Raw genomic sequence first — 15,143 nt, 5'->3', positions numbered from 1 at the left:
AATGTGATACTGGACATAAAAATTCTCAAGGCGTAAATGTCTGTCTTAATATTATCCTAAAGGAAATCAAACCTGAATATTCACTGGAAAGACTGATGCTAAAGCTCCAATACTTTGGCCACCTGATGGGAAGAGTCCACTCGCTGGTAAAGACCCTGATACTGGAAAAGATTGAGGGCAGGAGGAGAAGCGGGTGACAGAGGATGGAACGGTAGGATGGCATCACAGACTCAATGGACATGAGTTTGAGCAAACTCAGGGAGATGGTGAAGGACAGGGAAGCCTGGCGTGCTGCAGTCCATGGGGTCACAAAGAGTTGGACATTACTTAGCAAGGGAACAGCAACAATTTCAAAGAGTTATTTTAAACGCTTCGTGTGTGTTCTCCTATTACGTTCTTGTTGCTTTGAAAAGTTATCATCTTGAAGTATTTCCGTGGTGGTCCTGTGATTAAGACTCTGCACTTCCAATGCAGGAGGTGTGGGTTTGATCCCTGATCAGGGGACTAAGATCCCACATGCTGTTCGGCATGGCCTAATCTTTTAACCATGTGAAATTTATTTCAGTATAAGGACTGAAGCGACTTAGCAGCAGCAGCAGCAGCAGCGTAAGGTGTCTCCAAATGTCCAACTGTTGTTAAAGTCAACAGTGTTCTTTGCTTCTAAATCCCTGATGCCTAGTTTAGTGTCTGGCACAGAGAGCTCCCTTTGGCACCGTTAAATGGATGAACTCTAGAATCTACTTCCTAAACTTGGCCACATATTTTATTCTGTAGCACATTACATTGTTGAAACATTTAAACCTTGCCGGTGTTGGAGCAGAAAAACATTTCCTCTCTCCTCTTAGGTTCTATGACTGGAGCTTGCCAAAAAAAAAAAAAAAGAAGAAGAAGACAAATTAACAGGAGGAAAGGATTCTGTATGGAAGCTAAAAGGAGGTATACCTTGCTAAAATGATTAAAATTACAGGCTCTATATCCAACTTGGGCTTCTCAGGTGGCTCAGTGGTCAAGAATCCACTTGCCAATGCAAGAGACACGGGTTTGATCCCTGCATCGGGAAGATGCCCTGGAGAAGGAAATGGCAACCCACTCCAGTATTCTTGCCTGGGGAATTCCATGGACAGAGGAGCCTGGTGGGCTGTAGTACGAGGGATCGCAAGGAGTTGGACACAGACACAACTGAGCGAATAAACAGCAAACACCCAGCTCAGCAGGGGAGTAGGGGAGTAGGGGGTGGGGGTAGGGAGAAGAGGCTTCTATGGGAAGAACAAATGAGTTTCTTTTTTTTTTCATTGAGTTCCTTTAGGAAAAGCAAATAGGTTGAGAGAGCAAACATGAGGTGAGATATTTTGTGATAATGCTATCTCTGCAGGTACAAGTGGACTTTCCAGCTTCTTCAGGCTAGAAAACTCCAAGGGAGCATAGTTATTGTCATAGTTTAATTTACCGTCACCCTCTTGGGAGCAGCCTCTCCTCAAAGAGGCAGTTTCTGGCAGCCGTACTTTACCAGTATTTTTTGCTTTGAGTCAGAAAAGGGAGGCTCAGAGAAGGTTTCTTTCTATGTCCCTTGCATCTCAAATGTCTTCCCTTAAAATAATTGTTTCAACCGACTCTGGGGTTTCCCGTGAGTCCCCACACAACCAACTAAAACTCTGCACAACAGTTTAAGCAATTGCATTCCATCTTGTGTAGCTGACTTTTCAAAAGCTGATGTAAGCATCAGCATCATAATGTAAGTGTGCATGCTCAGTCACTCAGTTGTGTCCCACTCTTTGTGACCCCATGGACGGTAGCCCACCAAGCTCCTCTGTCCATGGAATTCCCCAGGCAAGAATACTGAAGTGAGTTGCCATTTCCTTCTCCAGGGGATCTTCCCCACCCAGGGTTGAACTCGCATCTCCTGTGTCTCCTGCATTGTCAGGAGGATTCTTTATCACCCAGCCACCTGGGAAGCCCTGTAAGAGTCAATTCTGGCATTTAAATCCCATTTCAGTGGTTTGTGTCCAGTGTTTCTGATGTGTGTCTAAATCTTCTCAGCCCCTCACCAGTGACCCCACCTCACTTGCTCCTGGGTTTTTGCTCCTGTTTCGTGTAGAGCTCCTGACCCCTTACACCCTGTTCCGCTTCCCTGCCTCTGTGCTCAGCCCTCCCAGCAAACTTGAAGAAGGGAACCAAGTCACATCCCCTTTATCCTCTTCCAACCCTTTGTGCAAGTCTGGATGCAGACCCAATGCTTGTTCCATGCTTGTGTTGTTTGAATTCACATCAGAGATGTTAAGCTCCCCTTCTCCTGGCTGGGGTCCAGCTGGCCTTGGGGGTCCCCACACTGGAGTGTCTCAAGTGGTGTGCAGACTGTGGGGAGCCAAGTAGTGCAAAAGGATATGGAAGGTGGGAACAGAGTCTTCAGTTTTATAGCCGCTAATTCTCGGGGTCCTTGATGAACAAGTGAATGCAAGTGTCCATGAAATAATCAATAAACAATCTCTGATAGGAATAGGAAAGAGTTTTATTTGAGCCAAACTGAGGGTTGTAGTCTGGGAGGCACCTTCTCAGAAAACTCTGAGGAGCTGCTCCATTGAAACATGGTGTCTAGCACAATCTTGCCCCTCACCCAAGCAAAGAACACACATCACACGTGACAGAGTATATTCCTTCAAGCTTTCTTAAGAGACAGACTTCGTACACAGATAGTGAGACAGCAGGACCCTGGGGTCTGGGAAGGGAACCTTATCTTCCAGAGAGTGTCAACATGGACATCATGAGAAGAGGGGGTCCATCTTTATGTGCAAGACAGACATTCTTTACCCCAACAATTAAAGCTAATGTGTTGTGAGAGTCTGACAGGCTGTCTTAGTTCATATAAAGTTCAGGCTGAACCATGTACAATGCAATCAACTCCCCCATGGCAGTATGTGAACATTTTCTCCATTACAGGATATAAAAATCTTAGAACCATACGATCCAGCAATTCTGCCTATGAGGAAATACTCAGAAGAATTGAAAGCACAATCTGGTGCCTTGTACACCCACGTTCATAGCAGCATTATTCACAGTAAGTAAAGCATGAAAGCAATTCAAGTGCCCATGATCAAACAATGGATAAGCCGGTGGGGCAGGCACACATACTAGAGTATTATTCAGCATTAAAAAAAAGAAGGGGGACTTCTGTTTGGTTCTGTCGTTAAGACTCCCAAGTTTCCAAAGCAAGAGTCGCAGGTTCGATCCCAGGTTGAGGAACTAAGATGCCAGGTGTCCAGCAGCTAAAGAAAAAAAAAGAGAGAGAGAGAGAGAAAGGAAGGGAATTCTAACACATGCTACAGTGTAAGTGAATCTTATGGACATACTGGTTAAGTGATTCTACTTAAATGAAACACCTGGAGTGGGCAGATTCATAAGGACAGAGAATGGAAATGAGATTGTCAGGAGCTGGTGGAGGAGAAAGAGGAAATTGTGGTTAAGTGGGGACAGAGGTTCCATTTGCCAGATGAAAAAAAATCCTGGGGTTCCGTTGCACAAGATGTACAGGTACTTAACAGGACAGAAGTGGCTAAATTTTAAGTTCTGTGTGTTTTTACCACTTGCAGATTCAAGAATCTCAGAACTATCCCCTGAGGGCAAGCTCAGAAGAGAAGTGGCTGATTGCACCACTGCAGACCTGCCCCTCCCATCCCCGCCCAACCCCGCCCAGGGCTTAAGGATTGTCTTTTTGTTGTGGGAGTGTTCCCAGATTTGGTTTTTCCAGATCTATCAGCTCCAACCCTACGCAGCTTTAAACTCAACCACACTGACCGATATCCGTGCTCCAGGCTCTACTCCTAAGATTTGGTAAGTCCTGGGTCACCCCCTCTTCTGTCGGAGACTGGGTGCTGAGTTCAGATCCTCCTAAAGAGACCTCATAAAAGCCTATGAGCTTCCCACGTGGCTCAACAGTCAAGAACCTGCCTGCCAATGCAGGCGACACTGGAGACCACTCCATCCCTGGGTCAGGAAGAACCCTGGAGAAGGGAATGGCAACTCCCTCCAGTGCTCTTGCCTGGAGAATCCCATGGACAGAGGAGCCTGGCCAGCTACAATCCATGGGGTCGCAGACAGTCGAAAACGACTGAACCCTCACCTAAAGAGACCTCTTCAATCCACCCATGTGTGCAATTGGCTCCAGCTGGAGGGTGGAAAGACCTATTTTCCAGATGAGAGCAGGAGGAGTTAGGAGTTGTAAGCTTGTGTGAGGAGAGGTGGGCAGGGGAGGAGATTGCATCAGATCTTGAGGCTTTTAGACTAATTTTTTCACTGGTGTTCAAACACTAGTAAGGATTTATGACATGTGGGCCACTGATTTCAGTCTCCTGTGTACTGTCCATTTCTGTAGGTTCCTCCTCTCTGCATCTTGGGGCAACTGTCAGGGACTTAATCGTCTAGAGTTTGGTACCTATGGAGGAGGGCTGTGTGGTGATTTACTTTAAATCACTTTCAGGTTCCTTATACCCAGCAATTCTGTGAAGCTCGCTCTATTATTTATCATTGGCAGAATTTTTTTTAAACATTGATAAAAATACACGTAGGGGCTTCCCAAGTGCCTCAGTGGTAAAGAATCCGCCTGCCAATTAGATGTGGGTTCGAACCTTGGATTGGGAAGATCCCCTGGAGGAGGGCATGGCACCCCACTCCAGTATTCTTGCCTGGAGAATCCCATGGACGGAGAAGCCTGGTGGGCTACAGTCCATGGGCTTGCATGTGACTTTGCAACTAAACAACAACAGAAATACACGTAATACCATGTGACGTAAAATTTGCCATCTTAACTATTTTTAAACTTCCAGTTCGGTAATGTTAAGTATAGTCACATTACTGGGCAGCCTATCCCTAGAGCTCTTCTCTTCTTGTAAAACTGAAATGTGTCCTCCCTTAACAATTATTCCCCTCTCACCCAGACCCTGGAAAAGCCCCATTCTGCTTTCTGTCTCTAGTCAAGTAACTTTACCTAGGTACTTCATAGAAGTGGAATCACAGTTTTTGTCTTTTAGTGCCTGGCAAACATCACTTAGCATAATGTTCTCAAGCTTCTTCCATGTTGTAGCCTGTGTCAGAATTTCCTTTCCGCACCCCTCATCCTCCCTGACTGCACCATACAGCATGTGCGATGTTAATTCTCAGACCAGGGATCCAACCTGTGTCCCCTGCAGTGATTGCCCAGAGTCTTAACCACTGGATCACCAGAGAATTTCCTTTCCTGTTTATTCTTTGTTTTGTTTAGTCGCTCAGTCATGTCGAACTCTTTGCGACCCCGTGGGCTGCAGCACGCCAGGCTTCCTTGTCCTTCACTATCTCCCCGAGTTGACTCAGACTTATGTCCATTGAATCGGTGATGCCATCCAACCATCTCATCCTCTGCTATCCCCTTCTGCCCTCAATCATTTCCAATATCGACTCGTCACACCAGGTGGCCAAAGTATTGGAGCTTCAGCATCAGTCCTTCCAATCAATATTCAGGGTTGATTTCCTTTAGGGTTGACTGGTGTGATCTCCTTGCTGTCCAAGGGACTCTGAAGAGTCTCCTCCAGCAGTACAGTTCGAAAGCCTCACTTCTTCAATGCTCAGCCTTCTTTATGATCCGTTCATGACTACTGAAAAAACCATAGCTTTGACTAAATGGACCTTTGTCAACAAGCTGGTGTCTCTGCTTTTTAATATGCTGCCTATGTTTGTCATAGCTTTTTTCCCACGGAACAAGTGTCTTTCAATTTCATGGCTGCAGTCACAGTCTGCAGTGATTTTGGAACCCAAGAAAATAAAGTTTGTCACTGTTTCCATTGTTTCCTCATCTATTTGCCATGAAGTTATGGGACTGGATGCCATGATCTTAGTTTTTCGAATGTTGAGTTTTAAGCCAGCTTTTTCAGTCTCCTTTTTCACCTTCATCAAGAGGCTCTTTTTAGTTCCTTCTTAAGGCTGAGTAATATTTCATTGTCTGTGTAGTGTTTATCCATTCTTTTGAGGATGGACTTCTGGGAGGCTTCCATCTTTCAGCTACTGTGAATACTGCTGCTATGGACATAGGTGTACAAATATCTCTTTGAGACCTTATTGTCAGTTCTTTGGGGTATACACCCGTAGGGGAAGTTGCTGGATCATCATGAAAAATCCATTTTTAGTTTTTGAAGGAACCACCATACTTTTTTTTTTTTTTAAAGAAAGATTCGAATGACTGACTCATTGGAAAAGACCCTGATGCTAGGAAAGATCGAAGGCAGGAAAAGGGGACGACAGAGGATGAGATGGTTGGATGGCATCACTGACTCGATGGACATGAGTTTGAGTGGACTCCGGGAGTTGGTGATGGACAGGGAAGGCTGGCTTGCTGCAGTCCATGGGGTCACAAACAGTCAGACACAACATGGGGTCACTAAGCGACTGAACTGACTGAATTTATTTTTAGGTTGTGCTACACAGCAGGGCATGTGGAATCCTATTCCTTGGCTATGGATTGAGCCTGTATCCCCTGCGCTAGAAGGTGGACTCTTTTAACCCCTGGACAGACAGGAAAGTCCCTGGAAAAAACATACTTTATCAGCAGCAGCTGCACCATTTGTATTCCTACTAACAGGGCTAAAGTGTTCAGCAGCAGCATTTGAGCAGGAAGTATATGACTCCGCAGGGGTGTTTGAGGAACCAAGATTCTAATGAGTTTCCTGACTCTCAATCAAAATGCTAACCTTGGACTTTGGAGTATCAGGGTGGAAGCCCCTGACGGGACTCGTGGTCTCTGAATCAGCCTAACCCTGTGGAGCCGTGTAGGGAGGAGACGTTTCAGGCCCCACAGCAGCAGGAAACAGTCCTGCCATTTCTGATCCAGAATGAAGGCAGTTCCCTCTTCTCCAGGCAGCTGGGAGGGCACTCTGGTTTGATGCTTTGACTGAGCTGGGCCACAGTCTATCCCTCCCTGTGAATTCCGTCTGCTTTCTGTCCCAGAGAAGAGATCCAATTCCTTGCCAACTCTGCAAGCCGTGGAGGAGAAAGCTTCAGGTTTTAGGATCCTTAGTGGAGAGATGGGTAGAGTGTGGAATCTTGTGCCTGAGGCACAGTCTGCTTAGTCACTCAGTGGCGTCTGACTCTTTGTGATCCCGTGGACTCTAGCCCACCAGGCTCCTCTGTCAACGGGATTCTCCAGGCAAGAATACTGGAGCTGGTTGCCATTTCCTCCTCCAGGGCATCTCCTTGACCCAGGCAGGGAACTCCTTCATTGGCAGGTGGATTCTTTACCCCTGAGCCACCTGGGGAGCCCAGAGAGGAGGTGGTCTTTGTGATTTCAGCTTCTGGAGAAGATCTCAGTTGCAGACATCCTCTCAGCATTTTTGTGACTCAGTGGGTTACTGGCGATTGTGGTTGATCTGTGTTGCTGCAAGGTAAACTAGCAAATCAAGATCTCTGGGATCCCTCAACTTCTTTCTAGGAGAGCAAAAACAATGGTTGAGGTACTGTGTTATTTACTTAGAGCCTGGGGAACAAATAAGAACATCAAGCTGTTTTTCCCTTGGAGACTATTTGGTGCTACTTTTTCTTTGTTTCCATCACTTCTCTAATTAGTACTGTGGAATCTGCATTTTGGAACTCAGGTAAGACCTTGGAGATTAAATCTTTTGTCTACAAACAAAGGAGAGGATGGAGAGACTTTTGTACCAGAAGGGTCCTGCAGGGTCCTCCTTGAGTTGACTCCCTCCTTTTTCCCTTTTTTTAAGCTTTTTTATTGGAATATAGCTGATTAACAATGTAATAGTTTCAGGTAGACAAAGGGACTCAACCATATATATACATGTATTCATTCTTCCCCAAACTCCCCTCCCATCCATGCTGCCACATAACACTGAGCAGAGTTCCCTGTATAGCAGAGTTCCCTGCTATATAGTAGATTCTTGTTGATTATCCATTTTAAATACAGCAGTGTGTGCATGTCCATCCCAAACTGCCTAACAATCTCTTGTTAGGCCCCAACCCTCCTTTTTTGGATTCCCCAAGGGGAATAGGACTGGGACCAGAAAGGGAATAAAGTTTTGGATGGAGAGATGAATCAGAGAGTCAGCAGGGGAACTCGGTTACTGGCGGACTTGGTTTCATTGCTCTGATCACTGAGCCCCTTCAGCTGTCATATCACATGTAATAGGGAAGGGGGGAATAATGATGGTAATAATTAATCTCTCTGTTTTATAGGAGAAAGGAGGACACAGCAGTGTGTAGCTTGTGGGTAGTCACATAAGCCACACATCACGGTGCCAGATTTGAACCAGCAGAGCTAGCGGATTTTGGTTTATTTATTTATTTATTTTTTTTTTTTTTTCCATTTTTTTTTTTTAAATTTTAAAATCTTTAATTCTTACATGTGTTCCCAAACATGAACCCCCCCTCCCACCTCCCTCCCCATAACATCTCTGTGGGTCATCCCCATGCACCAGCTCCAAGCATGCTGTATCCTGTGTCAGACATAGACTGGCGGGATTTTGGTTTAAAAATCAACATTCTTGGGGCCTCCCTGGTGGTCTAGCGGTTAAGACTCAGTGCTACCAGTGAAAACGGCATGGGTTTGAGCCTTGGCCAGGGAACTAAGATCCCACAAACTATTCTGCAGGGCCAAAAGATTAAAAAAAAAAAAAAAAAAAAATCCAGCATTCTTACCCATTTAGCTAATACCATTTAAGCAGCTCCTGTGTGCCAGGCTCTTTGTTGAAAGATTTTGCTTCTTTCTGTGTGTGTTAGTCGCTCAGTCATGTCCGACTCTTTGTGACCCCATGGACTATAGCTCACCAGATTCCTCTGTCCCTGGAATTCTCCAGGCAAGGATACTGGAGTGGGTTGCCACCATTTGCTTCTGTGCAGGGGTGGGAAACTTTTCTTTTCTAGGTTCTAATCATTAAACTTATATAAGACAGATTAAATAAACCCCTATGTATGGGAGTCCCATAAATGCACTGAGGTTCAAAGACAAGCAATTGAGGTTTAAAGGCTCCCCTGAGCTAAAGAGAAGGGGGTGGGAATCTGGGGCTTCAGGGAGAAGAGAACCCACAGGAAGATGGGAAGGTTGGTAAATTAATGTTTGCCACTCACTGCAGGTAAGTCTTCCTGAGATAAAGAGTTATCTCTGGTAACAGCTCTCTTCCTGCCATAGGTCCCCTAATCTAAATAATTTTGATCAGTTAAGGGAGACTAACTTAAGCCTAAGCAAGGAGATTTTTCTGAATCTTCTGTGTCTTAATTGCCTTCAGCTCAAAACAACCCACAAGCCAAAGCAGCATGTTTACAGAGACGTATTCTTCCTCTCACTTCTCTTCAAGCAACTCTTCCAGTAACTTTGAAACATATCAAAAGTCTTCTTTATGTTTGAGGAAAGCAACACTCAAAGATGGAGAACTTGCCCCACGTGCTTATACCACCTGCCATCACTCCATTGCTCCGTGGAATTGGACTCCCAGGGCCGAGGGCAGATGGACCTTCCTGATGACTTTGTGTCTTGTTTTCTCAGCAGATTGTGGTCTCCTCAGCTCCATCTAGGATGCAGCGTCACTACATTCGCCAGTTTGGTCAGAAGCTGGTTCGCCGGAGACCACTGGAGCCTACAGCAGAGTCTGAGAGTCGCCTGTCTCGTTGTCTGAACACCCTCGACCTGGTGGCTTTGGGTGTGGGCAGCACCCTAGGGGCCGGCGTGTACATCCTGGCTGGAGAGGTGGCCAGGGATAAAGCTGGACCAGCGATCGTCATCTGCTTCCTGGTGGCTGCCCTATCTTGTATGTTGTCCGGGATCTGCTATGCTGAGTTTGGGGCCCGGGTACCAGGCTCCGGTTCTGCATATCTCTACAGCTACGTCACCGTGGGACAGCTATGCGCCTTCATCACTGGCTGGAATCTTATATTGTCCTATGTCATCGGTGAGTTGATGGGGAGGGGGGAGGTGTGGGGCTTAAGATGAAGAAACTAGGAGCAGGGATTTAGGTCTTCACTCATTCATGAGAACTTTGCTACTATCGACTGTGATGGTGGTGGGGAGACACACGTGGGTCATAGCAGCAGGCAAACCTCATAGCTCCCTTCTTCTCAGCTCTCTCCTGTTATCTTTAAAGGATGGACCCAGAACAAAGAAGGGAAGCGAACTGCAGGAAGTGGGTGAGAGGGAGGCAGGGCCTACAGGCTCATCCTCTCACCATATCGCGGGTCTTTGTTCAGCTGTTGCCTTCACGGGATTTCCCTCTGCTACTTGATTGAAAATTTCAACCCTCATCTCCCAGACCTCCTGCTCCCAATGACCTGTTTTCTTTTTTTTTTTTTTTTTTTGCATAGCATTTATCTCCTAACATTAAACAGTTGATCTATTTTGTGGGTCATCCTAGTCTCTTCCCAACCCGTGAAAAGAATCTCTTTGAGATTAGAACATTTTGTTATGTTTCTCCCCAGCCCCTTCCCCTGCCCAAAGATATCCAGTGACACTAGGTAGGGGTTCAATGAGTGCTTGTTAATGAATGTTCTATCTTCTGCTCCGGCAGGTACCGCCAGTGTGTCCAGGGCCTGGAGCTCTGCCTTTGACAGCTTGATAGGAGACCACATCTCTCAGGCGTTACGGGGAACTTTCCCTCTTCATTTGCCCCATTTCTTGGCCAAGTACCCAGACTTTTTTGCACTGGGCCTGGTGCTTCTGCTCACGGGTAAGACAGGGATCACCGACAGGATGGGAAGAATGGGGTGTGGAGGTGGGGGGCTGGGGTAGGAAAGGCTTGGGGTGGAAGAACGGTAGAAGAATTACAACTGGATTGAAGGCTCTAGGATATGAGAGACAGGAAGGTGAGACATAGACCATTGTTTCCCACCGTTGGCACTACTGCCAGTTCGGGCTGGATCATTCGTAAGTGCGGGCGGCTGTCCTTTGCATTTATTTGTTTATTTATTTTTTTGACTGTGCTGCAATGCATGCCGGATCTTGGTTCCCCTGTGCATGCGTGTGTATGTGTTAAGTCTCTCAGTCGTATCTGACTCTTTGCGACCCCATAGACTGTAGCCCGCCAGGCTCTTGTGTCCATGGAATTCTCCAGGCAAGAATACTGGAGTGAGTTGCCATTCCCTTCTCCAGGGAATCTTCCAGACCCAGGGATTGAACCTGAATCTGATTCTTTACCACTAGTGCCACCTGGGAAGCCCCTTATTTCCCCTGTGTGCATGCGTGCTAAGTCACTTAAGTCACCTCCAACTCTTTGCAACCCTATGACTGTAGCCTGCCAGGTTCCTCTGTCCCTTATCAGGGGTCAAACCTGTGCCCCCTCAGGTGGAGGCACAGAGTCTTAAGCGCTGGACCACCAGGGAAGTCCCTGGGTTTTGTTTTTGTTGTGTTAAATCACTGTCGGGTGTTGAGTGGCATCCCTGGCCTTCACTCACTAGACACCAGTGATGCCCGCCCTCCCCCCAAACTGTGACAATAAGAATGTCTCCAGACAGTGCCAGCTGCTTGGGGGACAAGATCACCCCACTGAGAACCATTCACTTAGACCAACAAGTTTCTTCCTCTGTACTGAGATCAAAGATTTTTTTTTAAATTAAGAGGTAATTTACATAGCATAAAATCAAGCATCTTATTATTTTTCCCAGCTTTGTTGAGATATAATTAACATCCAACATTGTATAAATTTAAGGTGTATAACTAATGATTTAATAGACCTGCCTACTGGGAGACGATGGCCACAGTAAGAAATTAATGATCTTAAAGTGTGTGATTCAGGGGACCTGGTATATTCACAGTGTTCTGTAACCATCACCTCTGTCTAGCTCCAAACATGTTCATCACAACAAAAGGAAACCCTGTATCCACTGAGCAGTCACTGTCCACCTCCTCAGGACCCCAGCCCCTCGTAACCACTTTTGGATGTTTCATATTCCATCTTTCTCACAGGACTACTGACTATGGGAGCTGGTGAGTCGGCCCTGGTTAACAAAGTGTTCACAGGCTTGAACCTTTTGGTTCTCAGCTTCATCATCATCTCTGGCATCATTAAGGGAGACCCACACAACTGGAAGCTCACGGAAGAGGACTACAAACCGAACATATCTGGATCCAATGATTCCTCTAGGTTAGGAGGGTTCTCTGGGCCTTAGTAATGCACATGGAGGAGGGTGCACAGATGGGAACGTGGTGGAGACTAAACAGACCTGGGCTGATGAATCCAGGTGATGGGGCTCCTGGAGCCCAGGGCTAGTGGTGTGAAGGCAAGAGTCCAGAAGTGATGGCTGAACACACCTCAACCACGTTCTGTCTTGTTCCTTCTCTCACCATAGCTCAGGCCCTCTGGGTGCAGGAGGGTTTGTGCCTTTTGGCTTTGATGGGGTTTTCCAAGGAGCAGCTACATGTTTCTATGCATTTGTCGGTTTCGATGTCATTGCTACTACAGGTAATGTGGTCATGGTCCCATCCAGGGTGTGGGCACAGACTGGGCTGCGCTTGGGTGTAGGGGTTTCTTTCGGAGGTTCAACAGGAAAGGGGATTTTGTGCTTTCACCCTGGCGTGTTTCCTGATCCAGTACTTCCTCCAATCCTGCAGGGGAAGAAGCCCAAAATCCCCAGCGGTCCATCCCCTTGGGCATCGTGATCTCACTCTTCATCTGCTTTTTGGCGTATTTTGGTGTCTCAGCCTCACTCACCCTCATGGTGCCCTACTACCAGATTCATCCTGCAAGCTCCTTGCCGCAGGCTTTCCTCCACGTTGGCTGGGGCCCTGCCAGATATGTGGTGGCTGTTGGCACCCTCTGTGCTCTTACCTCCAGGTCAGTGGCGTGGGTTTCTGCCCATGGACTGCCAGATGCTCGGGTATCCCAGCCCTTGGAAATGAGAGAAAAAGAGAGCAAGATCATCTTGCCCCATGTAGACGAGGGAGTGGATGCCGTGGTCTCTCCTGCTGCCCCACGTCCCCGCACGTGTCCTCGTTGTCTCTCCCAGCCTCCTGGGTGCCATGTTCCCCATGCCCCGTGTGATCTACTCAATGGCAGATGACGGGCTCCTTTTCCGGGGCCTTGCCCGCATCCACGCCCGCACCCGTACCCCCGTCACGGCCACCTTAGCTTCTGGAATTCTTGCAGGTAAAGAAATAATGGCCATGCCTCCTTTGATCAATTTTCTTAGTTTGGATATTTCTCCTGGGGTCTCACTCCCCTCCCCCACCTTGTCTTGTGGCCTCCTTCTAGGGGTCATGGCGTTATTCTTCGAGCTCCATGACCTGGTGGACCTCATGTCCATCGGGACCCTGCTGGCTTACTCCCTGGTGGCATTTTCTGTCCTTGTCCTCAGGTGAGACCCCACGACACCTTGGGTGGGGGGTCTTGGATTGAGGAGGAGGGAACTGTCTTCTGCTTTCATGCCGCCTTCTTAATGTCTGCTCTGCTTAAGGCAGCAGAGATTTGGAATAGGCTGTGTGAGCTGGATGAGTAGGGGCTGCTGTTAACATTGCTTTAATATCTCTAATTCAGATATCAACAGGATGAGAATTTAAGCAAGACCAACAAAACAGAGAAAGGAACTGAGATGGAGTCTGTAGCTGAAGCAAGTCCTTTGGACACTGCACCTGAAGCGGGAACTTCAAAGATTCTCAAGAGTCTCTGTCACCCTCCCAGAACCATCCCCACCCGGACATCTGGCCGGATTGTTTATGGATGTGCCTTACTGCTTGGTGAGCATTGGGATCTCTCTCTGGTGGTATTCTGAAATTGACAAGATAAGGTGGGAATGTGTATTTCATCAGTTGAGGAATGCTGGAGATACGATGAGCCTTCATGATGCGGGAAGTTTTGGGGAGGAGTGTGACCCAAGGTCTTGACATCTTTGGCTTCTGGAGTTGAACCTGTTCTGTTATCCTCCACCTTGACCCTTGCAGTTCTCCTGTTGACCATCCTGAGTGTGATCCTGGCCCAGTGGCCCAGACGTGTGTTCTCTGGAGACTCCGTGCTCACAGCAGTGGCTGTGCTGCTGCTGCTGCTCATCACTGGGGTCACGGCCATCATCTGGAGGCAGCCCCAGAGCCTCAGTCCTCTTCACTTCAAGGTAGGTGACCTTATGTGCCCAGAGTGTCCACCTTGAGCGAAGGAAGTCTGTGTGCTTTAGGTCTAAACATCCTTCACTGGGACTTCCCTGGTGGTCCGGCGGCTAAACTCTGAGCTCCCAATGCAGGGGGCCCGGGTTCCCTCCCTGGTCAGGGAGCTAATCCCACGGGGTGCAACTAGAGATCCATGTGTGCAATGAAGATGAACGATCCCATCCACTGCAGCTAAGACCTAGTGCAGTCAAATAAAGAAATACTAAAAAAAAAAAAAAAATCTGTCTAATCATCCTTTGCTGCACCAGGGAAGAGAGTTGTTAAAACCCTTTCCTGGACCACTTTCCTGCTCCACATAGTATATGTGCTTTACATATACAATCTGAGTAGCCACTGAACACACAGCCTGAGGACTGGTCTTCTCGCCCACCTGGGGTCAGGTCTCACTCTCAGATGTCTGGGCTGTGTTCAGGGATGAACTGACTCTGCCCACAGGTGCCTGCTCTGCCTGTCGTCCCACTGGTGAGCATCTTTGTGAACATTTACTTGATGATACAGATGACCTCTAGGACTTGGGCCCAATTTGGAGTCTGGAATATAATTGGTAAGAAGTTTTCTAGGATAAAGAGACCGCTTGAGGGACTGAACCCAATACTCTTCTATTCATCTCCCCTAAACTGTCTTGGCCACCATAATAGGAGGCCTTTTGGGCATTTGTAGCTGGGTGCAGCTCCTACTTTTCCTTTTCATTGTCTCATTTTCCTCCTAGGATTTATCATATACTTTGGATACGGGATCCGACACAGCTTGGAGAACAGTGAGCAATGGCCGGCAGGCAGCCTCCACTTCCCAGACTCTTGACAAGAACACCCCAGGTGCTAGGTCATCTTAACCACAGGACGTAGATGCTGGGTGGAATCCCTCCAGGCACTGGAGAATCTGCTGGTTCCAGGGGCACTTTAAGTCTCTATGGACTGTGACGGTGGGGGTGAATTTAAGGCCCTTTACTCATTGCTAGTGGATGAAATGACTTCTCTGTTGTCTAGTGTTTCTAGTAAACGTTTCAAAGCATGATAGATATGTACAGAAAAGTGCA

The 15,143-nt window shown here is 47.3% G+C and overlaps 1 protein-coding gene across 1 annotated transcript; it reads left to right on the top strand.

Annotated features, from left to right (window-relative positions):
- The first annotated feature begins 9,446 nt into the window (after positions 1–9,446).
- Positions 9,447–14,908, top strand: LOC128062983 (cationic amino acid transporter 3-like). The gene is made up of 11 exons (XM_052655501.1): positions 9,447–9,911; positions 10,524–10,682; positions 11,918–12,095; positions 12,301–12,413; positions 12,563–12,785; positions 12,958–13,097; positions 13,203–13,305; positions 13,485–13,684; positions 13,889–14,055; positions 14,543–14,651; positions 14,817–14,908. Exons 1-11 carry the CDS (start codon positions 9,539–9,541, stop codon positions 14,906–14,908), a joined length of 1,857 nt encoding a protein of 618 aa, XP_052511461.1. The 5' UTR covers positions 9,447–9,538.
- Positions 14,909–15,143: the final 235 nt, after the last annotated feature.

Source organism: Budorcas taxicolor, chromosome 18 (genome assembly GCF_023091745.1).
Source record: "Budorcas taxicolor isolate Tak-1 chromosome 18, Takin1.1, whole genome shotgun sequence".
NCBI classification, from domain to species: Eukaryota; Metazoa; Chordata; class Mammalia; order Artiodactyla; family Bovidae; genus Budorcas; species Budorcas taxicolor.
The sequence above is the reverse complement of the archived record's forward strand: the minus strand, read 5'-3'. Positions and strand labels throughout refer to the sequence as shown.

Excerpts from the sequence above, each read along its gene's own strand:
- LOC128062983 (XM_052655501.1), top strand. The coding sequence starts at position 9,539 with ATGCAGCGTCACTACATTCGCCAGTTTGGTCAGAAGCTGGTTCGCCGG. Across the intron at positions 10,683-11,917 it reads CCTGGTGCTTCTGCTCACGG|GACTACTGACTATGGGAGCT; the intron begins GTAAGACAGGGA and ends TCTTTCTCACAG. Across the intron at positions 14,652-14,816 it reads TGGAGTCTGGAATATAATTG|GATTTATCATATACTTTGGA; the intron begins GTAAGAAGTTTT and ends TTTTCCTCCTAG.